The sequence below is a fragment of the Bubalus bubalis genome, chromosome 17, assembly GCF_019923935.1.
Source record: "Bubalus bubalis isolate 160015118507 breed Murrah chromosome 17, NDDB_SH_1, whole genome shotgun sequence".
Taxonomy (NCBI): Eukaryota; Metazoa; Chordata; class Mammalia; order Artiodactyla; family Bovidae; genus Bubalus; species Bubalus bubalis.
In genome coordinates this window covers 8,095,747-8,114,348 of record NC_059173.1, presented here as the reverse complement: position 1 = coordinate 8,114,348, position 18,602 = coordinate 8,095,747, and the positions used below count along the sequence as shown (strand labels likewise).

Here is an 18,602-nt window from a genome sequence, read left to right as displayed (position 1 = left end):
TTTTATTTTTACTTATTTGTGTGTGTCACTTGTGTTTATGTTTTTATATTTTTATTAAAAAAATTTTTTTTGGCCACACTGCATGGCTTTGGAGATCTTAGTTCCCTGACCAGGGATCGAGCTTATGCCCCCAACAGTAAAGTACACAGTCTTAACCACTGGACCGCCAGGGAAGTCACAGCAAGTTTTTTTTTTTCACATGAAGAAAGTGAGGCTCAGGAGGTAAAGGGGCTTGCCCAGGGTCACACAGCTCAGAAGCAAAAGAACTGAGATTTGAACTCAGAAAATCTCATTCCTGTCCTAGGGTCCCAGTGCCCACTGGAGTGCATGGGTATAAGGCTGAGTGTGTGTGAGTGCGTGTGTGCGATAAGGGTCAGAGTTTTCCTCGGGCTGTATTTCCGCAGGCTGGGGTATAAGAAAGTGGCAGTGCAGGGATCGTGGTCCAAATCCCCAGAATGGGCCAAGCTTGCTTATTAGAAGGCAGCTGGGTGGGCGTCTTGGACCAAGGAAGCCCAGCACGACTAAGTACTACAGTCACCAGCCAGAAAAAAGAGAAGGGGCAGCACGTGAGCACACAGCCTGAGGCCGTCCGTGGGTCCTAGATGTCACTGAGGCCTTGGCCTGGCCAGGCACATAGCAGGTGCTTGTGGATGATTTCCTGTGAATAAACTGCAGGAGTTGGTGATGGACAGGGAAGCCTGGTGTGCTGCAGTCCAGGCGGTCGCAGAGTCAGACACGACTCAGTGACTGTACTGAACGGAACTGAACTGAAAACCCACGGGGAGCAGAAGCTGCACCCGTGCGAGAACTCAAGATGGGTCAGGCTTAGTCCCTGTTCTGAAGGTCTTGGGGGAGGGAAGGCAAGCCGGTCACAAAGACTTTTCTTCAGTCACTCAGGCAAGATTTATGAGCTCCTGCTCTGTATCTGGCACTCCCCAAGGCACTTCCTGCTTTTGTGGGACTTTGGAGGGGCCGGGGGTCGTAGTTATGTTTGCCCTCATATTAGATCTGAGGAAAGTGAGGCCCCAATTGGTTGAGTGACATCCCCAAGGTCCCTTGGTGAGATTAGGGACCTGGTGTTGATCTGGCCCCCAGGCCAGGATTCCCTATGTGGCCCTGGCTGAGGTCTTGGGCCTGGGGTGCAGGTTGGCAGTCACTTTGTGCTGCTTCTGAGTCCCAGGACGTGGCGTTTTTCAGGCAAAATTAGGAGACAGGTTAATTTTCTCCTCTTTTGGAACCTCTCTATTTTTGCCACGTTGGCACAAGCATGATAGAGAGAGAGTAGCATTTCCTGCCCCGCTGGGTGGAAGCCAGAGGCCTTGTTAATTCCGTTGCTGCAGTCAGGTTGGCACAGACTCTGCAGCCTCAGGCTCTAGAATTCAGATCTGTCTTTGCCTTTTCACCTCCTGCCTCCTCTGTGCCCTTATCTCTAAGAGGGGGGGGGATACTCTCAGGGCTGTTGGGGGTTAAACACATACACATATACAGCAGTACTTCCTGGTGAATTTCCCTGGTGGCTCAGATGGTAAAGAATCTGCCTGCAATGCAGGAGACCTGGGTCCAATGCCTGGGTTGGGAAGATCCCCTGGAGAAGGAAATGGCTACCCATTCCAGTATTCTTGCCCGGAGAATCCCATGCACAGGGGAGCTTGGTGGGCAACAATCTGTGGGGTCCCAAAGAGTTGAACATGACTGAGTAACTGACACACTTTCAGACAGGAGCACAGAGCGCATGGCCAGCTTGATGAAGGCACTTCTATTTTTATTCTTGGGGAAGTGAGTATTGATATTCGCCTTTGAATGTCAGGGTTGATGTGGGCATCTTGTGCCTTGTGATCCCAGGTTGTCAGGGCAGGAAAGGTCATTTTGGCTAGGCTCCAGGCTTCGTGCCTTGCCCTGTGGGCTCTGGTGGTTGGGAAGGGGAGTGCTCCACCCACCATAGACTCTCTGGCAACCTTGGAAGTGTCAGCAGCTGAGTCAGCAGTGGGGGTCAGCTGCTCTTCAGGCACACTGTCAGAATCGGTTCTGCTTTTCTTGGGGTACATGCCTCGGATCCTCTGATCTTAGTCCTGGGATCCCGCTGAGGGCAGTTGTTGTGCAAGGAGGTGGGGGAGTAGGGTGATTGGTGCAAGCAACAGCAGCGAGCACACTCAGTTTTTCCTTCTGGGGGTCATGGGTCAGAGAGACTTGAGGGCTGGTGGGGTGCAGCCAGGTAGACCTGGGTTCTGCTCCTGGGAACTAGTTACCTCCGTGAGCTGGGGCAAGACACATGACCTCTCTGAGTCTCAGTTTCCTTTCGTCTCAGAATTTTTTAAAAAGATTTTTTTGACGTGGACCATTTTTAAAGTCTGTATGGAATTTGTGACAATATTGCTTCTGCTTTACAGTTTGGGTTTTTGACTCCAAGGCAGGTGAGACCTTAGTTTTCCGGTCAGGGAGCGAACATGCAACCCCTGCAAGAGAAAGCAAAGTCTTAACCACTGGACCGCCAGAGAACTCCCCATTCGAGTTGTTGCGAGAACATCTGCCATGCTCAGTTAGTGATCTGGGGTGGTGTTTAGGGACAGGGGACATTCAAAACATGCCCATCCCTTGTTATTGGATTTTGTTTGAACGTTTGTCAGAATCTATGATTTCCTGGGTGTGGAATGAATGAAGAGCTCAGATAGTCAGTGTATGAGGCTGCTGCTGCTATAACAACCACTGCAGACTTTGTGGCTTAAAACAATATACATTTATGATCTCAGCTTTCTGGAGCTCAGACGTCTCAAAAGAGTTTCACCCACAGCTTTGCAACCTAGAGCTTATTGCTAAAGTCACTCCCATCAGTGCCCGCCTGGTGCATTCACTGTGCGAACTCCCACAGGAGCAAAGAGGGTGTAGCTTTGATTGGGGAAATCAGGAAATAGTGTCTGGTGATGGGAGCATATATTTGATCTGGTTCCAAGGATGAGTTGGCCTTGAGTGCCTGGAGGAAAAATTGGCCAGAAATGAAAGATATTTCTGGCTGGGAGAGCGGCATGAGCAGAGGTTTGGAGGTTTGATGTGTGTGGGGTATCTGGTGTGGCGTGTGGAAGCAGGGAGCGACCGGAGGCAGTCTGGATGTTCTGGAGGGCCTCAAAGGTCCCATCCAACTTTCTGGGTGGTCCAGTATCCTCCATTTCACCGGAACAGCATCTTATTGTCCCCTGACCTTGCCCTCCCCAAACTCGGCACTTAAACTCAAACATTTGGACCATCGAAGATTCCAGACGATCCCAAGATAATTGAGTTTGAAATTCCAACTTGGCAGAAGGGTATGTTGGTTTGTGGATTTATCTCCTGGATCGTCTGGCCCAGAAACCAGTTCAGAGGGGAGAATATTTCTCTGCATTGGTGGCTTTCTGGAGTGGATGTTGGGTCTCCTCCCCTAGGGTGCCCAGGACTTGCTGATAGCTGTAGGCATCGAGCTTGGGACAAATAAGGGGCTTCCTTCAGGGTTAAAGAGAGCTGATTTAGGATGACAGCTGTGGGTGGCATGGGATGTGTTTCCTTGGGGAGAGGGCCACTGCCCGCTGGTGCCGGATGAACCAGGCTGGGCATTGAAGAGTCTGCTGCATCCCCATTGCCAGGGGTAGAGCTGACTGACGTCAAGAGCAGGTCTTCTGGGAGCATGGGCGATTTCCAGTCTCTTTTATGACAGATGCGACTCACTGGGGGCCTCTTCAACTGTCAGGGATTTGGGCCAGGAAGAAAAAGGACGTCCCTTGATTGAGAAAAGAGTGGCCACCCAGGGTAAAAGCAGGACTCCACTGGCTCGTGGACCTGTCCGGAAACCAGCTCCTGCCCTCGCTGGCTGTGAGACCTCAGAAAGGACATTTAACTTCTCTGAGCCTCAGTTTCCACCACTGTAAATTGGGGGTGAAAAAAGGACTTTCCTCATGGTTGGGGGGGCATTGGATGGTTTGCGTGAGATGCTGAGTGGCACAGAGCTGGGGCTGAAAACCAAATATGGCCTGAACATGAGGGGCCTGGCTCAGACGTCGGGGGAGTGGGGAGCTGTGGGAACCAGAAGTCCTGAGCCAGGAGAGGCTAGAAATGCCAGGGATGGAGGGTGCCAGGGTCAGAGCCTCACCCCTGCTTCCCTTCCCCCACTTGCTGGTGTGGCCTGAAAACACAGCAGGATCTGGGAAGAGACCTCAGATCACCATCCCTCCTTTCCTGGGGTACAGTGGGGCCTGGCTGGCTTACACGGGCCTTTCTTTATCTGTGTTTCCTCATCTCCTGTGAAAAATCCCAGGCATGAAGGGAAATCAGAAGCAGGGTTCTGGGGAAGGGCAGGGCGGCTTCCCGGAGCCTGACTGGGCCATGCCCTTTATCTCTCCATCACTGATTCCTGGTGGGCCTGGGATCCATCAGCCTGGGGCCTGGGGTCTCCTCCCTGTCTCTGGGCTGGCCTCTGCTCCGTGCATCCTGTCTGCTCCATATTCTCTGCCTCTCCCCATTCCGGCAGCTCACATTTCCCGGGGGGCTGGGAAGCCAGCAGCACCCCAAAGTTCCTCCTTCTCAGAGCTTTTTAAAAGCAAGTTTATTATCTTCGGCTCTGCTGGGTCTTCATTGCTGCGGGCTTTCCTCTAGTCATGGTGGGTGGGGGTTGCTCTCCAATTGTGGTGTGCAGGCTTCTCACTGTGGCGGCTTTGGGTGCTAGGGCTTCTGTAGTCACGGCACGTGGAGAGCCGGGTCTTCATTGCTGCGGGCTTTCCTCTAGTCATGGTGGGTGGGGGTTGCTCTCCAATTGTGGTGTGCAGGCTTCTCACTGTGGCGGCTTTGGGTGCTAGGGCTTCTGTAGTCACGGCACGTGGAGAGCCGGGTCTTCATTGCTGCGGGCTTTCCTCTAGTCATGGTGGGTGGGGGTTGCTCTCCAATTGTGGTGTGCAGGCTTCTCATTGTGGCGGCTTTAGGTGCTAGGGCTTCTGTAGTCACGGCACGTGGGCTCAGTAGTTGTGGTGCATGCATGGGTCTAGTTATTCCTCGGCATGTGAGATCTTCTGGACCAGGGATCGAACCTCTGTCCCCTGCATTGGTAGTCAGATTCTTTACCACTGAGCCACCAGGGAAGCCCCCCAAGAGTTGTTTCCACTGCCTGAGGGATTGGTAGTTTTCACTCACCAAGGCTTGGCTGGACTTTTGCCCAGTCCTACTTCCTGCTGCCAAGATCCTCTTTGGAGACCAGTCATTCCTCTCTTGGTATCACGCAGACTCATCACAAAAGTTGGAGATGGGGAAAGGGCCCCATTTTACAGCCGAGGAAACTGAGGCCCAGAGGGACTGTGGGTGCTCACTCCCCCCCGCCCCCCCACCGCTTCCATTCCCTAATTCACAGCCGCCCTCTCTGCTTTGGGAACACCTCCCAACCCTCGGTGAAAATGAAAGTCGCTCAGTCGCGTCCGACTCTTTGTGACCCCATGGACTGTAGCCCAGCAGGCTCTTCTATCCGTGGGATTCTCCAGGCAAGAATACTGGAGTGGGTAGCTGTTCCCTTCTCCAGGGGATCTTCCCAACCCGGGGATTGAACCCAGGTCTCCCGAATTGCAGGCGGATTCTTTAGTGCCACTGAGGGTATACTGGTTGCAGAAAAAACCAGTGCAACCCTCAGTGGCCCTGGCCTTCTGTCCTCCCGTGGGGCTCACAGAGCATCGATTCAGTTTGATATTAGGCAGACCAGGGTTCGAATGCTGAGTCCCTTAAGGACCAGCTGGGTGACCTCGGGTCGGCTCCTGTCTCTCACCTGTTAACAAGACTGATGGCAGGTTCTTCCCTGAGTCATGGGGGTGAGAACGAAAGGAGACAATCCATGTAAAGCGCTTAGCAGTGGGCCCCGCACTTAATGGGTCCCTGCAAAGACTTCTGGGCCCTAAAGATGGGGTGCCTGGCGGGTCCTCCGTAAATACTTTCTGAAATGAGATTGACTTCTTTAATCATCCTCTTCTGCTCCAATCCCCAGTCTGTTAGCAGCTGTTTTTTTTTTTTTCCCCTGTAAGGGATGAGGCTCAGTTAGAGACTGAGATCAGAGAGGTTAATTGGCTTCCTAAGGCCACACAGCTCATAACGAAGGGAGTCAGGCTGCCGATGCCTCACCCTACATTGGCCTGGATACCACAAGAGCTGTTCCTAACCTCCTGGTCTTCTGTCTAGAGCACACCTGCCCTCTTCCTCTGTGATTTCCAGTTCTTTCCACTGATGTCACTCTCTCCCTACACCAATTAGGGTTAGCTCACGTATCTTCCCCGGTGGCTCAGCGGTAGAGAATCTGCCTTCAGTGCAGGAGCCGCAGGAGACTCGGGTTTGATCCCTGGGTCAGGAAGATCATGGCAACCCACTCCAGTATTCTTGTCTGGAGAATCCTCATGTACAGAGGAGCCTGGTGGGCTACAGTCCATGGGGTCGCCGAGTCGGACACCACTGAAGCAACTTAGCAGGCACATGTCTTCCATAGCTCGATCAAAACATGAATGAATCTCACGCGCCATTCCTCAGAAGCCTGTTCTCATCTAGACATTCCACTGAAAACCAAAGGGATCAAATCCTTCACCTTGAGGCATCAGCAGCTGATGACAGCCCTCAGGAGAGGAGTTGGTGAGCCCGGTGCCTCCAGCCAGCATGGAGCATCCTCCATGGTGGACCCCCAGGCTCTGCGCACAGGTGAAGGGGAGGGGAGACTCTGCTCAGGGATGCTCCAGGGGGTTAGTAAGGGGCAGCCTCCCCGGCTTCAAGGACCCTAGGACAGGCAGAGTCTGAGTTAGTTCCGTGGACGTCTGTGTTACAACTTCCTCACTCCTGCACTGGGACCTCTCTGTTCCTCCCTTTTCTTGTAGAATTGCAGTGACTTTTATTTTTTTTAATGTGCCAAAGATGCATATCAGCAGAGCTGAGAAACTGAGCCTGGGAGGCCATGGGGGTAAGTGTTGCAATCTTGGCAACCCCTCGTCTACACTGCCTGCCTGCCTGCTGGCCTGCGGCTTTCTGTCAGAGCCTGCGGGCTGCTGTGGTTAAAGCGTGGTCAAGGCTGCATCCTGTGACATGGATGAGGAGCCTGGGGTCCCGTCCCCTTCTGCTGAACTGGTAAAACTGTCCTCTGACTCAGGGAACCTTCCTTCCCTGTGTGTGTGTTGGAACCGGTGCCGGGAGACCAGGGGGAGAAGCCCGACTTGTCCAGGTGTGTTTGGAGAGGCAGGATGGCATGGTGGTCGGGACTTCTAGAATCCAACCGCTTGGCTTCAAATTTTTCATCTTCCTAGCTCTTCAGCCTCGGTTTCCTCATCTGTGAAGTGGGGGTAATGCTGCCTTGTGGGCCCTGTAGGGGGAGAGTTGGGGGAACAAGGGGGTCCCAGGTGGTGCTGGGAATAAAGGATCTGCCTGCCGATGCAGGAGATGCAAGCCACCTGGGTTCGATCCCTGGGTCGGGAAGATCCGCTGGAGGAGGGAATGGCAACTCACTCCAGTATTCTTGCCTGGAGAATCCCCATGGACAGAGGAGCCTGGCGGGCCACAGTCCATGAGGTCGCACAGAGTCGGACACAACTGAGCAATTAACATTTTGCAGGAACATGGATCTAGGGGAGGGAATATTTTAATTTTTAATTTTTATTATTTTGGTACTGGCTGCCACTGGTTGTTTAAAGGAAAGAACCTGGGGTTGCGGAAGTTGGACATGTGAGGGACACGCTTAGCTTGGGGCCCAGAGTTCGGTACATGCGTGGCATTTGCGACTCGGTCACTAGCTGTCTGTGGTCCCGGGGCAAATTCAGCGACAGGTTCAGCCCCTTTCTGCTTTCTTGCTGCGGGGCTTTGGCAGGTTGCTGTGCCTTGCTGAGAGCTGTGTTCTGGAAAACTGGGGCTCTGCCAGCTCCATCTCTGGTGTTTGCATGGACGTGGGGGTGACCTCAGAGGTGGCCCTGGCCCCCGGGGCAGCGAGCAGTTCTGGAAGCACCTGAAAGGCCTCTCTGGGCGTCATCCTTGTCCCCTGGGGTGGGGGTGGAGGTGGTGGTGACCGGCTGGTTTCTCCCCTAGGATGTCACAGGGAAAGGTTGGGGGCACCCCCAGACACTCAGGTTCCTTAGGTTGTTTGGAAGCTCATGGGGTGCGGAGCAAGGCCGCTGTGGGGAGCCAAGCTGAAGGCGGGCTGCCTCGTCTCTGCCTTTTTCCTTTCTCCTTTCTTCAGCGGCCCGGGCTCTGAGCCAGCCGACACCTACCAGAACTTGAGTGGATGGATCTTTGGGCAAAACCAAGCACTTCCCCGTCCCTGGCAAAAGGGTCCTCAAGGCCAGATGCTGGCTGCATCCTGGGTGGTTCTCCACTCTGGGAGTTGGCTGCGGTCAGAGGAAGCGTGCCCCAGCTGACCAAGAAACATACCCCGGGTGCCCACCCTGCACCCAGCACGCCATGGCTCCTTATTAACCGTCTGCAGGGAATGAACACAGGAGCCCCGTGAGCAGTGGGCCACTCCCGGATACTTTGGGGACCTTCACTTGAAGGCCCCCTCTTTCCCTTAGGGAAAACCAATTCTCACTAGAGTTATTCTGAGGTGGTGTGCCTTGTTTTTAAAACACACAAAATTATTTTGAGGCCATACACTGTTAAAGGGACTTCCTTAGTAGCTCAGGTGGTAAAGAATCTGCTTGCAGTATAGGAGACCCAGGTCCGATTCCTGGGTCAGGAAGATCCCCTGGAGAAGGAAATGGCAACCCACTCCTGTATTCTTGCCTGGGAAAATCCCATGGACAGAGGAGCCTGACATGCTATAGTCCATGGGGTTGCAAAGAGTCAGACATGACTAAGCGACTTCATTCACTTCACACTGTTTTAAAAAAAAAAAAGCATGGGAATTTTGTGTTCAGCACCATAATATTCCTGTCCATTTAAAGACCAGAATTGTGTCCCTTGGAAATCTTTGGTCCAGCCTCACAGAGAGGCCCCATTGCTATGGCTCATCCAGAGAGACCTGGGGTAGGGAATGCCTGGGTCTTCAGGTCTGAGGGGTGCCCTCATAGACTATTCCCTTGCCTTTCCACTGTGTAGGTGAGGAAGTAAAGGCACAGAGAGGTTAAGTGACTTGCCCAAGGTCACACAGCTGGTAAGGGCAGAGCCAGAGTTTGGACCCAGAGGGCTTTAACTGTAGCGCTTGCAATCCCAGAAGAGGAAACTGAGGCCCAAATGTGATGTCAGAGGAAGAGGCCTGGTGTCCAGTCCATTTCTCCAGCCATGCTGGCTCCTGAGGTTGGCCTGGCAGTGTCTGAGCCCCACCTCCTCAATGCTGGACCAGAGGGCACCTTCCAGCTCAGGGTCCTTTGGAAGATTCGTGGGCTCGTGGCTCAGAGAGGGGAAGAGAATTGTGCAGATTCTCTGAAATTTAGGAGCAGAGTTGAGCCTGGAACACAGACCTCTTATCTCTTCTTGGTCTCCCTCGGGGGGAAATTGAAGGTTTGGGCCGAGAACACAGAGCTGTGATGCAAGTCTCAGCTTTCTTGGGTGTCAAATGATGGCATTGACAACCCCAGCCTACTGGAACCTGTTATCTGGCCCTGTTTTTCAAACCAGCCTGCAGAGAAATGAAAAAACAGACAACAGAGTGAGTTTTTCTCATAAAGTGTTTACATCTTATAAAGGAGAGGCCCTGTCCCATCGATTTTTATCGGTCTTAGGTACCGTTTGTTTCCTGAAATGGTGAGGATGGTCAAGGACAGTTTTTCAGTTTGCCGTGCCCTTGCTGGGCCAACATGAAAAACTGGCAACTCCGGGACAGTCTCAGAAGCGTGTGGGAAATGTAACTGGGTCGGGAGATCCCACAGTTTGGAGTTCGCTTGAGCTGAGAAGGTCTCTCGGGCTCCTTCAAGGTGAGGCTGAGGTGAGAATGCCCAGAAGGAACGGAGAAGCTGCGTGTGGAGGTGAAGGCTCCGGCTGCCAGCGGGGCTGGACTGCAGAGGGAAGGAGGTACCTGGCATGCTGTGTGTGCCCGATGAGGGCGACAGGATATGACGGTTGCCATGTGAGGGCTCATTCGTGACTCAGAGTCTGGGCAGCAGGCGAGGAGAGAGAGAACTAGGGAAGAGAAGGTGACAGGGGGAGATGCTGGTCATGGACCAGGAGACACAAGACGGGGAGGAGAAGCAGAACCCAGAGGCGGGGCCAGGAGCCTGATCCAGCTGGGAGCGAGCGGGGCTGAGTGCAGAGGAGTTGAGGGGCTCTCCAGAGCCTCTTTTGAAGTAGGGGAAACACAGGAGAGAACAAATAAAAGACAGAGACTTGGCTTTTGAGCTAGGTATCTTTTATTTAAAAAAATTTTTTTTAATTTTGTATTGGGGTATAGCCGATTAACAAACGATGTCACGTTAGTTTCAGGTCAGTAGCCAAGGGACTCAGCCACACTTACCCAAGTATCCCCTTCTCACCCAAACTCCCCTCCCGTCCAGGCTGCTCTAACATTGAGCGGAGTTCCCTCTGCTCTCCAGCAGGTCCTTGTTGGTTTAGATGTCTATCTTGGGTGGAGGAGCCCCAGAAGCAGAGCCCGAGGTGAGGGTTTGGTGAATGGGAGGCACCCAGGGCGTGTCTCAGGCAGGGCTGGGCCCCGGGGGAGCAGAGGGAGGCAGGGTCACGCCTGTTCCGGTTGGCGCTCAGCGTGACTGCACATTCTGACATTTTGCTCATCAAGCAGGTTACATATTAGTTTTGATTTTTAAATATTGCCACGGAAGTATTATTTATCCCGATGAGTGAGCTTGGCGAGGCATATCCTTGCTTTTGGATTCAAAAGTCTGTCAAGGGGAGAAGCTTAGCAAGAATCTGGTCTCAAGTGGAGACCAGCCTCAGCCTGATCCCAACAGGGAACCCTGGACCCTGAATCGTCCTTCGGCAGTGAGGGAGGAGCAGCTCACTGCTTGGTTGGGGGCATTTCTTGGGAGAAGGGGACAGCTGTGAGCTGTGATATTTAGCACTCTGCAGCTGGGAGCTGGGTGCCCGCCTCTTGCCCGTAAAGGTGATCTGGGCTTACACCATCAACACCTATTATAATATTCTTTGTGGTTCTTTGAGAGATGGCAGTAAAATTTTGAATTAATTGTAAGTGCTTATGTCTATCAGCTTATTTCTTTGAATACGACTAAGATAGAGCTTCCGGGCCCCGCTTCTATTCCTGTTGTAGAATGGTTGAATGAATGAATGCTTTGCAGCAAGGAGGGTGTCCTGGCTGGAGGGGAGGGGAGAGGAGCAGGATGGTCATTGGCGCTGCTGTGTGTGTGGCCCCACCTGAGGGGTGGGCTCATGTCAATTGTTGATTTATTTCCTTGGAAGGTGGGAGGTGGGGAGAGGAAGGCCGAGTGAAGTAAGGAGCTGTGACTCTGGCCATGGAAAGAAGAGCAGAGGGAGGAGGAATCTGGCTTTGGGTTTCTTAGAAGGGGGAGTTACTTCCTCGCTGCTTGCCTGGTACCTGGCAGATAGTATGTGCGCATTAAGGTTTCCTGAATGTGTAAATGAGAAATATGTAATCTGTCATCAGTGTGAAAGAAGCTCCGAGAGGAGGTTTTGTAGAGTCACACTCTCTGATGACTGGACCACATTCACATCTGGAGCAAGCCATACCATCGTAAGAACTGTAATCACACTTCACAACCATCATAGTAGAAATAGTGATGCGTAATTTACTGAGAACTTAATGTGGACCAGGCATTGTTCTGGGTGTTTTATATTCCTTCTCTTATTTAGCTTTAATACCAACTTTGAGGAGTATGTACTATTTCTGTTCCACTTTATAGATCTGGAAACTGAGGCACAGAGAATTTAAGTGACAAAGACGCCTCCCAGGTCATAAGTGGCAGCAGTGGGATTTGAGCTGGGACGGTCTGGCTCTAGAACCTGCCCACTTCACTACCGCTTGTTGACCATGGCTTTGCGATCAAGTTCTGGCTCCTCTCTTTTCTCCTTGGGCAAGTTTCTTGACCCCTCTGAGCTTCAGTTTCTGCAGTTGTGAGGTGAGGGTAGTATCAGGGCTCTTGGGAGGCTGGAGCAAAGTGAGGGATGGGAAGGATCCTGAGGGCTGACGGTGGTGGTTCCCATGACTCAGCATCACGGCAGTTTCAAGGGTCCCCACTTGTGGCTTCAAAGTGCGGGGGCCCTTGGAAACCTACACCAGTAAGTCATTGCCAGGGTTCTTGGCAGGAGGGTGAGGAAAAGGGAGGAGGGAGACAAAGCCTCCTCTGTCAGCCCCTGGGGCCCGCCCCAAGTTGGGAAGATGTGAATGCTACAAAGAGAGAGATGGGGAGTGCCTGGGCGTGGGGTGGGCACCCTGTTGCCCGCCAAGATTCGTTCTTCATGAGAAATGGGTGGAAAATTACTTTGGATCCTTTCCTGAGAGGCTGGGAAGGCAAGGGCCAATTCACGGAGGGGAGAGGTTTTTCCACACCCCAGGCATGTGATCCTGGCTTTATTTTAAAACAGAATGAAACCTGCAAACACCTTCAAGTTGGCAGCTGCTGGGGGCTGTCAAGGTTGCCAAACCAGCTCCAGGAAATGTCTTCCCGTGGGTTCAGGCACCAGGCTCTGAGCTAGGGGTCAACACCGGAAATCTGGCTGGTCCATCATGACCCTGTTGTCTGTAGCCTGATTCCTCCAGCCTAAGTGCCTTCTTCTCTGAGAAACTGCAGGGTCTGGCTCTACCTTTCGGTGCTGTTGAGGGGCCCTCCAGGCTAAATCCGTCTCCCTCACTCTAGAGACTGTTTCATACACGGCAGAATTCTTTTCTGATCCCAGTCTACATGGCTCTGAATCTTTTTTTTTTTTAAATAGATTAAAGCACAGAACAGCCAGTGAAAAGTGAGGGCTTAAAACTTGCTTGCTCATCATAAAAGGATTTCAGAACCCCAGACACTACGAAGAATAAGCAAGGAATGACATACGCGCACACACACAATGATTTCTTATAATTATTAAATCTTGGGGCTTCCCTGGTGGCTCAGAGGTTAAAGCATCTGCCTGGAATGCAGGAGACCTGGGTTCGATCCCTGGGTTGGGAAGATCCCCTGGAGAAGGAAATGGCAACCCACTCCAGTACTCTTGCCTGGAGAATCCCATGGAGGGAGAGCCTGGTAGGCTACAATCCACGGGGTTGAGAAGAGTCGGACACGACTGAGCGATTTCAGGACAGGACAGGAGGAACACATACATGAGGTGAACTCTAATGTTAAAAAACTGGAAACAAGCCAAGGGCTCATCCTTAGGAGACTGGTTAAGTAAATGATGGCAAATCCAGCAATGAAATACTATGCAGCCTTGAAAAAGGGTGGGTACTTTTTACATACTGATAGAAAATCATCTCCAAGGTACATTGCTGGGTAAAAAGGACAAGATGACAAATAGTGTGTGTAACAGACCAACCTTAGTGCAAAACAGGGAAGCACTCAGGATATATGTTTGTTTTTGTTTAAAGATACTCTGAATGGGCTCAGATGGTAAAGAATCTCCCTGCAGTTCAGGAGAACAAGGTTCAATCCCTGGGTCTGGAAGTTCCACTGGGAAGGGAATGGCAACCCATTTCAATATTCTTGCCTGGAGAATCCCATGGACAGAGAAGCCTGGCAGGCTATAGTCTATGGGGTCTCAAAGAGTTGGACACGACTGAGCAATTAACATGCACACACACACACTCTGAAAGGAAACATAAGACACCAATAATAGGATTTGGGTGCTGTGGGGACTGGGTGGATGGTGGTAGGTAAGGAATGAGGATTCGCATTCTTATCTTTTTATAATTTTAGATAATTTTGAATGTCATCAATTAGATGGAGTCACGTTGCCTAGTCAAAAATTTCTATTAGAAAAGCCAAATTAGAATTGTGCAGGGATGCCCATTAGGCTAATAGCAAGGGCTGTTATGAAGTAGGATTATAAACACTAATGTCTGTGGATTTCTTGTAGTACTGTACATTACCTCCTCTACCTGACTCCAGCTTTCTCGATGTCACAAGGAGAAGGTTCCTTGTGGTCCACTTGAATGTAGCCTGAGAGGGTCCTGTTCGAGGCTTATGTAGGATCCACTCCTCCTTCTAGCATCACAGCATCCTGGTGGCTAAGACGTGCTCCTGGTGGTCCCTGGTGGCCTTGGGTGGTCCCGCCAATGTCTCACAGCGCACTGGCCATCTCATTCCAAGAGACTCCTTGAATGCCTGACCCCTCGATGAAGTGTTGGCAGAAGGGAAATGTGTCCTCGTGGGCTGATAGCCAATGGACACAGAGTTCCTCTGCAGAAAGTAAAGACTGAAAAGCTGTGCTCTTAGGGGTTGCGGGTGTCCTTGCCAGCATCCTCTTTCTACAGATCAGGGTAACAGACAGGCAAGCCCGGGGCAGTGCATGCAATGACGTCCCAGGCCTGTCCCCGGCTGGTGAAGAGCATGGTTGGGTTTAGTCTTTGTCATAGAAAATAATGTCCCGCTGGGCTTCCCTGGTGGTTCAGATGGTAAAGAATCTGCCTGCAGTGAGGGAGACTGGGGTTTGATCCCTGGGTCGGGAAGATCCCCTGGAGAAGGGAATGGCAACCCGCTCTAGTATTCTTGCCTGGAGAATCCCATGTACAGAGGAGCCTGGTGGGCTACAGTCCGTGGGGTTGCAAAGAGTCGGAAACGACTGAGCAACTCACACTGCCGTGCTAAGAGTATCAAAACATCAGAGAAATGACATCGGGGAGAATGCCTCGAGGACCCCATAGTTCAGGCCCTTTCCCAGACATTCTAGAAATTTCTTCCCATGAGGCCGGCAGTGCATAACCCTGGGTGTCTAGACGAAAGCAAATAGTCACTGCTTTCCTGGCACGTCTGGGGAAAGCGGCTCCTGCTAACGGCCTTTGGGGACAGAGCTGCCAGCCTACAGGAAGGGCCGCTGCATTCAGGCAGCTGGTTTGGAAGCTTCGGGCAGCCAGAACCTCAAGGCTGCATCCACCATCAGCTTGTCACCAAGGATGCTGACCTGTATGCATCCTGCCACGTCCCCTGGACAAAGTTCCTTCTGCTCCTGGTCCCCGAAGGTTTCACTTTCCCCCAGCATGGGTTTGTTTTAAGCCAAGGGGCGCATGACTCCTGTGACTGATTTTGCTTTTCCAGGCTAGGAATCTGGTGCGTCTGCTGTGTGGCCCACCCAGACTAAGCATTTAGGACATTACTTATCGTCTGCATTTTTCCCCTCAGCCCTGGCTCCGTTCTGTCTCCACCCACATTTCCTTTCCTCCTCTCACTCTCACTCTTAATTCACGTTCCCTTGGATACGTGAGCCTCTGTGGAGCTTCACCTCTGACCCCCAGCCCTTCTGGATCAAATACATAAGCTGGGACACAAGCAAACACATAATTTGAAAAAAAAAAAAAAGCCTGCAAGTCAAAGCAGCCTGTGGAGCACCGCCCCCCCTCTCCAGCCCCAGGGGAAACAGCCATTCCAGTCGGTAGGAGTCAGCAGGTGAGGGGTTAAGAACGGTCCAGAGGAAGTGCTGGTCAAGGTTACAGTGAGGAAGTGGCCACTGCCAGGGGAAGGAGGTGGGGGCTTATCCTGTATGACTCTAGGGGGCTGAACCAGGCTTGAGAGGAACATGGTAGGTTGCTGGAGTTCAGTTCAGTAAAAAAAAAAAAAAAAAGGAAGAGCTTTCTAATGACTTGGTGGGTTTTTCTAGAAGTTCTCCTGTGGAGATCGGGGAGGAGAGAGAGAGGAGACCTTCTCTGGAAAGTAGCTGAACCCAGGGAGAGATTTTTTTTTTCTGTTGATTTGGTTCTGAGCGATGAACTCAAGGGCCCAGGTGACTCCCGAGGGGAGGTCTTAAGTGGAGGGTCCCCCATTTCAAGGTAAAAGTGAGTCTCAGAAACCAACTGACTTACCAAGAGGGCTGCGCTTCCCGCTGCCTGTGTGATGATGTTTGGCATCTTTCTAAGCTCCAGCAGGCACCGGTTTTCGCCCACGCTTCTCTCTATAGCATCCCCACACCTAGCATGGTGCCTGGCAAAGATCTGTGAAATTTAATCGGACGAAAACCTAAAACAAAGTTTGTTTTCTTTTCTTTTCTTTTTTTAATGATGGCAGAGCCAGAATACAAATGCAACGTTATCTGGCTCCAGAAGTAGTCACTTTCTTTAAACATCACAGACACGGGGTTTGTTTGTTGGAGCCAGGATTTTTATATAGGTAGGGCCACCTACTCGTCCTGATTTGCCCAGAATGTTCTGGTTTTAGCACCACAAGTCCCGTTTCTCAGGACACCCTCAAACTGGGATGACTGGTCAACCTATACACCCTGTATGTGTGATCCCATGAAAGCTTTGCATTGGCCCACTCCGCAGATGAACAAACTGAGTCCTGACCCAAGATCTCAGGGGCCCGGTTGGCCCTGGCACGCTTTGCTGCAGCTGTGTAAGGCTTAAGCTCTCCTTGGCTCCAGGCTGCTCTCCTTTGTCTGTAACATGGGGGTGGCACCCCCCGACGCTCTAGCCTCTCCAGCAATGGCTTACAGGATTCTGGAATTTCCTCTGGACTTCAGCTGTCTGTCTTTTCCCGTTGAGGGTGGGAAGCAATATTCCCAGGGACACCCTTTCTGGGTTAGGGTTGAGTTTCTCCTTGGGAAGAGGTGACCGCACAGCGATGGGGTCAGGGTCGGGGGCAGCCTGTCCTTCCTCCTCTCCTTCCCTCCCCACCCCCTCCTCGAGCCTGGGAACAGGGTGGGACCGTGTATGTTAACTACTTCACCAAGACCAGCCCTTCCGTCAGCAGGCTGGGCTGGAGCCAGGCTATTTCAAGGGGCCACAGCCTGCCTGAGTGCCCCAGGGGCCCCGCGTAGGGTGCTGGCAGCCTGGGCGGCTTGGGGCTCCAGGATCTCTCAGCGGTCCTCCCTGCTGGACAGGCTTCTGCAGCCCCCTACCTGCCCTGGAGTACGGTGGGTCGCAACTGCATTTGGCTAGACCTGGCTGTGAAGGGAGCCTGAGGGCTCTTTCGGGCGGGGTTGTGGGTATGTGAGACACTGCTGCCCTGCCTGCCCTGTGCATGGGGCGGAGGGAGTCAGTAGGTGCAAGAACAAAGAGTCTTACGCACAGCGGAGCTCCCAGCCACCAAGGGCGGTCACAGAGTCACAGCGATTGAAGATGTGGGCCTCAGAACAGCCCAGGATCAGATCTCACCTCTGCCTCTTCCTAAGTGTGAGATCTTAGGCGGGTGGCATTCCTTTCTGTGCCTCAGTTTCCACTTCTGCCAAACGGGAACGAAAATGCCCACCTTGAAGGTTTGCTCTGAGCAGAGGTAGTGGGTATGCAGTTGGCGCCCGGCAAGTAAGGGTTAATGTTATCACCACCCCCTACCCCAGCCTCAGGGTGGTTTTGGCTCCTCCCACCCCAGGACGTCACCCAAGGATGCCAGAAAGACCCAAGAGAGGAATGGATACAGGATACTTGTCACAGCCTTGCCGGCCTGGCAGCCCACCCAGGGTGCTTGGAAGCGCTGTGATAAGAACAGGGGAACATCTTAAACAGCTGTGTGGATTGCAGCTGGAGTGCCCCAGAGCACGGGCTCTGCAGGCCCACAGATCCAAGTTCAAGTCCTGCCTCCACCGGGGCTGCCTGGTGACCCTGATCTGGTTCCTTTCAGAGCCTGAGTTTCAGCACCTGCTGAGTGAGGATGATAAGCATTCCCGCCTGGGTGGGGATGAGGATGGGGAGATAAGGAAGGCCAAGTGTCCAGCCTGGGTGGGGATGAGGATGGGGAGATAAGGAAGGCGAGTGTCCAGCCAGGCGCCGGGTGCGTGTCAGCACCATCATTCCCTGTCTTCTCACCTCTTTGCCGGCTGCTCTGCCTGCCTTTGTGTAGAGGGGGTACTGAGGCTGGGAGGAGTGAGAGGAAAGGAGAAGGGCACCCCCAGCAGAGGGACTCGCAAGAGCAAAGGCCTGGAGGCCTTGAACACCACGCTTGGGGCACTGGGTTCCTGGGGCACAGGGAGAAGTTGTCTTGGAAGGATGTGGGTGCTGAGTTCAGCCCCTCTCAGCTTCCCATGAACCCTCAGCCCCGTCCTGGGTGGGTGTGCACAGGTCACCGATCTCCCTCTGGCCGCCCAAGGGGAACAGAGTCCAGTGCTCACATCCAGGGACCCTCCCTTCCTCTCTCGGCCGGCCGCTTATCTCCACCTGGCCTCCCGATCTGGGCTGCCTTTTCCCCTCGACCTCCCCTGCCTGGAGCCCGGGAACGTCAGGATCACACACACACATGCCCGCCATGTACACGCTTGTGGTCTTGTTTTCATCAGTGGTGAGATAACAAGAGCCAGGATCTATGTAAGCACTCTCCATAAGTCCAGTTATTTAATCCCAGAATAGTGCAGTGCAAGAGGAGCCACTATTTTCCCCCACTTTACAGATGGGGAAACCAAGGCACAAGGCAAGTAAACGATTCTCCCCTGGTCCCCGGCTAAGATTAAACCCAGGCAACCTGACTCCTGAGCTGGGCACTCAGCCCTTCCACCATTCGGCGTCCATGAGAGCTTGAGTTTGATGGGCTGGTTGTCTGGCCTGACCAGACAGGGAAAATGCTTGCCTAAAATCACACAGCAAGACAGGGACA

At 52.6% G+C, this 18,602-nt stretch overlaps 1 protein-coding gene and 1 non-coding gene across 7 annotated transcripts in view; both read left to right on the top strand.

Annotated features, from left to right (window-relative positions):
• CMKLR1 (chemerin chemokine-like receptor 1) overlaps positions 1-18,602 on the top strand; it is a 79,205-nt gene that overhangs the window by 3,752 nt on the left and 56,851 nt on the right. Inside the window, exon 1 of one of the 6 annotated variants that reach the window (XM_006045039.4) lies at positions 6,846-7,101. The exons of 4 other annotated variants lie outside the window; for them this stretch is intronic. In XM_006045039.4, coding sequence (XP_006045101.2) covers positions 7,060-7,101 — 42 coding nt within the window. In that variant the 5' untranslated portion in view covers positions 6,846-7,059. Of the gene's footprint in view, positions 1-6,845; positions 7,196-18,602 lie in introns of those variants that run through there. One more of the 6 variants, XM_006045050.4, reaches the window with a different exon arrangement.
• On the top strand, positions 12,972-13,043 carry TRNAS-GGA. The gene has a single exon. It is a non-coding gene; the product is annotated as a tRNA-Ser (tRNA).